This window comes from Narcine bancroftii, chromosome 1 (genome assembly GCF_036971445.1).
Source record: "Narcine bancroftii isolate sNarBan1 chromosome 1, sNarBan1.hap1, whole genome shotgun sequence".
In the NCBI taxonomy this organism is placed as follows: domain Eukaryota; kingdom Metazoa; phylum Chordata; class Chondrichthyes; order Torpediniformes; family Narcinidae; genus Narcine; species Narcine bancroftii.
Genome location: NC_091469.1, coordinates 71821374 through 71828874, shown reverse-complemented (window position 1 = coordinate 71828874; position 7501 = coordinate 71821374). Strand labels below are relative to the sequence as shown.

Sequence of the window (7501 nt, the reverse complement as noted above, 5' to 3'; positions counted from 1 at the left end):
GTAAGGCTTTAGTTCAGGTTAATACAAAGCTTAATACTTTGGTGGATATTAATACTCAACAGATGGTTGATTATGGAGCCTTTAAGTTTGAAACGAGTGAAAGACTTGATGGTTGTGATCAAGGCATAGTTGAGGTACGAGACCAAATACAAGATGTAAATAAAACAATTGAAATTTTACAAATTCAGAATAAAAATTTGGTGAAAAAGGTTGATTATTTGGAGAATCAATCTAGACAGAATAATATAAAAATTGTTGGTTTGCCAGAAGATATGGAAGGATCAGATCCAAGAAAATTCTTCACTGAATGGATTCCACAAGTGTTAGGACAAGATAAGTTTCCAGAAGGCATAATATTGGAACGTGCTCATAGAGCTTTGAGAAGAAAGCCTTTTCCAGGACAAAATCCAAGACCTGTTTTGGTTCATTGTTTAAATTATTATGATAGAGAGACAATTTTGCGTGTGGCTATAAGAAATGCACAACAAAGAGGATCTCCTTTGATGGTTCAGAACAAACGTGTTTTTTTCTATCCGGATTTGAGTCAAGAAGTTATGTCTCAACGACGTGAATTTAATCCTGTGAAAGAAGTGTTGTGGAAAAAAGGATATAAAGCAACATTTAGATATCCTGCAGTATTGAAGATCTTTCAAGATGGTTATCAGCCAAAATTTTTTGATAATCCTAAGGAAGCTATGGACTTTGCTCAATTACTGCCAATTACGCAATTTCAGGAACGATGTAGTCCACCACGGTCTCCAAGGAGAGTGGAGACGCAAGATGGGAACAGAATTCCAAGAAGAAATGGAAGCAATGGTGGTCGGAGTGACAAAGTTGATTTAAAAAAAATATATTTATTTTTTCTTGAGAAGATTTCAGATAATGATGATAGTTTAATGTGAAACGGGAGTTGGGAGAGGGAGTTGGGTGGGCATCATTTTCCAGAAGTCATCAGCTACATGTGAGTTATCTCACACCCAATATTTTGTGGGAGTTACCGCATTGAGTGGTTGAGACAGGAGGAGGTGGTTGTAACCTCCTACCTGTTCTTTTTTTTAATTAAATTTTGGATTAAGGAGTGAAGTTTTTTAAATTATTTTAATTTTTTTTTTGTAGTTTTAGGAGGGGATAAGGGAAGGGGGTGTTTTTTTTTTCTTTTTTTTCTTTTCTCTTTTCTTTTTTTTCTCTCCTTCTCTTTTTCTTTGTGTTATTGTAAGTAATGTCTAAACTTAAGTTTGCCTCTCTTAATGTTCAGGGTTTAAATAATCCTATTAAGCGTAAGAAAGTACTTGCTTACTTTAAAAAATTAAAAGTTGATGTGGCTTTTTTGCAGGAAACTCATTTAACAGATAAGGAACATTTGAAACTTAAACGTGAATGGGTTGGACAAGTTTTTTATTCTTCATTTAATTCAAAGGCGAAAGGAGTGGCAATTCTGTGCATAAGAATCTACCATTTCAATTACAGAATGAAGAGAAAAATGGAGAAAGATTATTAAAATTGAATTGTACAATTCTTAATGAGGCTTGGACTTTGCTTGATGTTTATGCTCCAAATTTTGAAGATACAGCTTTTATTGTAGATGTGTCTTTATTACTTGGACAAACAAATTCCAATGTGATGATTGGGAGAGATTTAAATATGGTATTGGAGCCTTTATTGGACAAGTATCCAAGAGTAATTAAGAAATCTAAGATGGCAGTACAAGTGACTAATATGATGAAAGATTTGAATTTAGTTGATATTTGGCGAAGACTTAATCCTACAGAGAAAGATTTCTCTTTTTATTCTTCACATCATAATTCCTTTTCAAGAATTGATTATTTTTTAATTTCACCACATTTGCAGGATAAGGTTATATCTGTGGATTATAAGGCAAGGTTGGTTTCAGATCATTCATTATTATTATTAGAATATCAGAGTTCACAAGATGTTCAGAGAACCCCAAGATGGAGATTTAACACTATGTTATTACAAAAACCGGAATTTATTAGTTATTTAAAAAAAAACAAATTGAGGATTTTATTAGTAATAATGCTAATTCTGATTCGAGTCATTTTGTTTTATGGGACGCAATGAAAGCTTTTTTACAAGGTCAAATTATTAGTTATGCATCTAAAGTAAAGAAAGAGAGAATTAGAGAGATTGAAGATTTAGAGAAAAAGAAAACTGTTAGTGAAAAAGAATTTCAAAAAAATGCTACTGAAATGCAAAAGAATCAGTTAACTAATTTAAAATTAAAGTATAATGAATTACAAACATATCGATTTGAATGTTTAATGAATCGAACTAAACATAAGTTTTATGAATGGGGTGAGAAAGCTCATAAAGTTTTATCATGGCAGTTAAAAAAAGAACAATTATCTAGGATTATACCAGCAATTAGAAAAAAATCGCGTATTACTTTTAGACAAAAAGAAATTAATGAGGAATTTTGTAATTTTTATAAAAATCTATATATATCTGAGTGTAAAGATGTAAATGAAGATGCAATAGATTCTTTTTTGAAAAATATTAATTTGCCACAGTTGAATCAAGAAGATAGACAAGAGTTGGATAAATCTTTTACTGAGAATGAAATTGAAATGGCTATAAGAGATATGCCAAATGGAAAGGCACCTGGTGAAGATGGGTTCTCTATAGAATTTTATAAAACTTTTTATGTTGATATATCCTCTATTTATAAGAATGTAATACAGCAGATTTATGAAACTTTTCAATTACCTGAATCTTGTTCTAATGCAATAATTACGGTTATACCAAAAAAAGATAAAGATCTTTTACAGGTTTCTTCTTATCGACCAATATCATTGTTAAATGTAGATTATAAAATTGTGGCTAAAGTTATGGCTAATAGATTGGCTCAATATTTACCTAAAATAATACATAAAGATCAAACAGGATTTATAAAAAATAGATATGCATCTGATAATATTTTGCGATTAATTACTTTGATAAATAAATTAAAATCTCAAATGAATTATCCAATAGTGTTCTCATTAGATGCAGAAAAGGCTTTTGATAGAGTGGAATGGAAGTTTTTATTTAAAGTACTTGAGAAATTTTGTTTTGGTTCTTCGTTTATTGGATTGATAAAGGCTTTATATAATAGTCCAAAGGCTAGAGTTGCTACTAATGGACAGATTTCAGAATCTTTTGATTTAACAAGGTCTACTAGTGTAAGGTAAAACATCATGAGATGGGAATGTGTAAGGAGTTACCCTGGGCAGGGCTGTAACAAGATGTGAATGCATCCTTGTACTTACAAGATAAGAGAGACATTGATGGATTGAGAGGCAGGAAGCTAGCAGGGAAAGGATAGCAACAGTTTTAGTCATTGGACAAGTAATGATATGATGATGTTCTAAGCACGTATCCAAGGGTATAAAAAATCACCATTTTGCTGATAACGGCAGAATGCATTCTCCGACTAACATTATTAGTCGCAAGTGTTACAATCCGGTAATAAAGAACAAAGAACCCTGATTTCGACTCAGTCTGGTGTTTGTCTCACTCATTCATGAACAAAGCAGACCTAACAATTTGGTGACCCCGACGTGATGGGTGAGTGAACACTGGACGACGGTTTCTGTTTTTTCTGACAATCATCTCAGCCGGCTGATAAAAAGGTCCAGAGAAGCCTGTTTTAACAAAATTCTCTTTTTTTAAAAAATCTTTATGATTGTCAGTAAGAACTGGAGATCGGACAAATTAGACGACCACAATTGAAGGTCGCATGCCAGGATTGTAACACGTAAGTGATTACAGACAAGATAAAAGTCCTTAAGGTGTTTGAATTACATTTATTAAGTGCTTCGCAAGAAACTACTAGAGTTTAAAAGTCTTTATTGTGTCGTTGCAAAGTCCAATAGAGTGAGAAGGTGGTCTATAAACAATTGAGGACCTGAGTTTTCTGCCCTAAACTGGTTATTAAGAGGAGAAATCTCCCACGTGAAGGTTGGGCTTTGAAAGAAAACAAAGGTTCAGGCTTATTGGCCTCAATTGTATCTGAGAGACTGACTTATAAATGTCCGGTAGGTATGATAATGTCTGTACACTTGAGAAGTTAAGAATTTATTTCCCCAATTCGCCGTGGTGGAATACCACAGCAGACACTAGAGACCTTGAGACAACAAAAAAAGTACTCAGGGACGCCTGCCTGGTGAACAAGAACGACGACAGAAGGCTGCGACAGCTGTGTCCGGATCAGGTAGGAGATATTAATGAAAAAGTTGACAAACTCCTAAGAGACACCCGGTTTATTCGAAATACTTTTGATAAGTTAAATGAGGGTATTCTCAACATCACCAAGGAGATAAAGTTACGTAAATTCATAGATTGGTACAGGGAAACAGGACAAAAGTATAGCCCAAATATTTGGTTTTCTAGTTGTAATTTAACTTTCAGACCCCTTTGGGAAAACAGAGAGTGGAAAACGAGCAATCAGAGTATACAGGACAGTCTGAAGTCAATTGGAGGACAAGACTTAGAGACTGTTCCTTTAAAAGATGTTAGTCATCCAGCTTGCAAGGAGACATTTTTAAAAGCAATTTTCGTTGACATAGATCCCCTAAACGAACAAGAACCTAAATTAAAACAGGCATTAGAAAGCGGTCCCGCAGCTATGGCTGTACAGTTGCCTGCTAAGACTTTTGACCAAGTTATTAAGGAAATTAATCAGGAATTAGAGGAGCGAAATACCAGTAATGCGGCATTGGAAAAACAAAAAATGCTCCGAAAATGTGTAGACCGCTGGAGGAAGAGGGGTTGGTTACCCGGGGGCACTGAGATGTTCCTGACAGGTGAGGGAAACAAAATTTTAAAATGTAGAGGCTTAGATAAGCTGGAAGAAACAAAACACAGAAGGGAAAGGAAAAGTGCCTGTTTCCAGTTTCCAGCCACGAAGTGTCCGGGTTTGCTCTCTCCCTCCCTCCTTTCACCCTCCCCCCTCTCTCTTCTCTCCCCCTCTCTCTCTTCTCCCCCCCCTCCTCTCTCACCCACTCCCCCTCCCAATCCCAATCTGTGGCGGTGCTGCCCTGAAATCCCCAGGTTGGGCAGGGCAGAGAAATACAATTTGGTTTTAATTTTGTGCCCACAATTCCAGCTCCGCATCAAATGGGATCCTGTTTTATCCTCTCTCCCTCCCTCTTTACCGCACCCCCACCATTGCGGGATCAGGGCAGACATTGTGGGCTGACGTGTAGCTCACTCGAGGTGGGAGGGAAGGAAGGAGTGATAGTTCCCAGTGGTGGGAGACCCAATCTGATCCAGACCAGTGATCACAGGATGAGAACCTTTTAAAACCTTTGAAACGAAAGTGTTAATCTGAAGACTTTTCTCCCAGTGGGGCCAGTGCAAGGCATTTTCTCTCTCTATCTCTTGTGCTCTGTGTATCTGCCTCTCTATCTCTTTCTCTCGCTATGCTCTCTCTCTCTCTCTCTCTCTCTCTCTCTCTCTCTCTCTCTCTCTCATAGTCTCTGGATGTATGTGATGTCATGTATGTACTCTGACAATAAATCATTTATAAGTGAGTCTTATACAATTATACAAACGGGACACAGAAAACAAAATCTTTAATCGCGAGTCAGCAAAAAAGAGGGTGAGAGACAAGGAGATGCAGTACCGCGATGTCCTAGCTATATTCGAAGAATTTGGTCTCCCTGATAACCCACCTATTATGGCCCCTGTAGAAATAGCTTATAGACCCCCACCCTATGCATATGTGGAGTCACAAGGTACCCCTGACACCCCAGATGGGATCCTGGAGTCACGTCCCTTATATCCAGATATTGAGACACTGGGGTGTGACAAGAACCTCGGGAATAGGGACACATCAGACGAGGTACAGGCCCCTTTAATAAAAATAGAAGGGGGAGTAATAGATGTAGAGACCCCTCTGGAGTCCAAGAAAATAGAAAAGGAGTTAGAGATACAGAAATGGAACATGAAAAAGGTTCAGGATAACATTAAAAACTTAAACAGAGATATTAATGTGCTGGGGCAGATCAGTGAGGATCAAAAAGAATTAATGGTAGGTGTATTGAAGGAAGTGGAAAAGATAACTACAACACTGTCAGGAGAAATTAAAGCTGAAGGCATGGTAATAGGAGTAAAGGACGAAAAGTGTAGTACAGATGAGGAAACGAGATACGATCCACCATGGGAGGAAAGTAAAAGGAAAAGACTCGGGAGGGAGAAAAATAGACATGCCTACCTGGACATAGTTAGAACAAAAGAGAAAGATGTGAAACAACTAAACTATGGCCGAAAAGATTATCTTAGAGATGAACGTGACCAATATACCTTTGACCCTGAGACATTGGAAGCTGATAGGGACAGTGACAGTGACGAAGAAGAGTCAGAACAAGGTGGGATAAATAAATGCATGCCAAGAGTAAAGAAGGAGCAGAAATCCCCAAAATTGAGATATCAATGCCCATTACTGATCACGGGATGGGGAACTCAAAAATATGTACCCTGGTCACGAATGGACTTAGAGAGTTTAATGAAAAAACTACCTCCGTTGAGTAATGGGGCTAGTCCATGGATTTCTTGTTTTGAGCGAGAAACCTGCCAAGAACAATTAGCACTCGCAGATGTCAGAACTATCATGATAAAATTAAAGGCAGAAGGGGCCCTGAAGCAAATAGAGAGAATTGTAAGAAGCAGTAAATTGGGGGATGAAATAGAATTTAACCCACTTCGGAATAAATTTTGGGAAGCACTTAGAGAAACATTTCCTACACCCTATAGTTTGGATGCCTTGGTAACCCTTCAACTAAAGGAAGGAGAGACTGCACACGAGTATTTCACTCGAGCATGGGACTTATGGGAAACAGGGACTGGAGAAAGACCCGACCACAGCCCCTTAGGAAGGGCTCACTTTCGTAATGGGATAATAAACGGACTACCTGCTACGGTTCAAGCAAAATTAAGGGACATTGTGGGAGTAGAGACAATGTCAGAGGATTTGTGGAAAAGACACCTGACACATGCAATCAAACGACATCGTCAATCAGAGCATGCTAAGTCAGAAAGTGCGTCCCAGAAGGAGGTGAGCAAGACAACCGATAAATTGGTGAGAGCCATAGAACATATAGGGGTTAAATTAGCGGCCCAACAGATAGTCCCACAGGTCTGGGGCCAGTGATAAATCCGGGACCCCAAGTAAGAAATGGTTGGGAAAGACAGCTAGGTACAATGTATAGAGGGGAACATGCAGTATGCTGGTACTGCCAAAATCCTGGACACTACCAGCGGAACTGTCCGGAGGCTGGGAGAGCAAGGGGAAAAAGATTACCCTCTATTAGAGGCTATTGGGGAAGAGGAGGAAACTTAAGAGGACAAGCAAGGGGTAGGGGTGGACACATTGATGGGCCCCAGAGAATCGGGGGGTGGCAGAGTGATCAACAAGTCCAGGCACCTCAGTGTAATGACTATATTGAGGAAGGTGCTGAATTTGATTATTGAAGGTGCCCTGGAGAATCAAAAATCACGCCTC

At 38.1% G+C, this 7501-nt stretch overlaps 1 protein-coding gene across 1 annotated transcript; it reads left to right on the top strand.

The window, feature by feature from the left end:
- The first annotated feature begins 5386 nt into the window (after positions 1 to 5386).
- LOC138759456 (uncharacterized) lies at positions 5387 to 7150 on the top strand. The gene is made up of 2 exons (XM_069929921.1): positions 5387 to 5461; positions 5740 to 7150. The coding sequence occupies exons 1-2, from the start codon at positions 5421 to 5423 to the stop codon at positions 7148 to 7150; spliced, it is 1452 nt and encodes a 483-aa protein (XP_069786022.1). The 5' UTR covers positions 5387 to 5420.
- Positions 7151 to 7501: the final 351 nt, after the last annotated feature.

Coding starts and splice junctions, on each gene's coding strand:
- LOC138759456 (XM_069929921.1), top strand. CDS start 5,421: ATGCTCTCTCTCTCTCTCTCTCTCTCTCTCTCTCTCTCTCT. Junction 5,462..5,739: donor CTCTCTCTCTCTCTCTCTCT/CTCTCTCTCATA, acceptor GTCACAAGGTAC/CCCTGACACCCCAGATGGGA.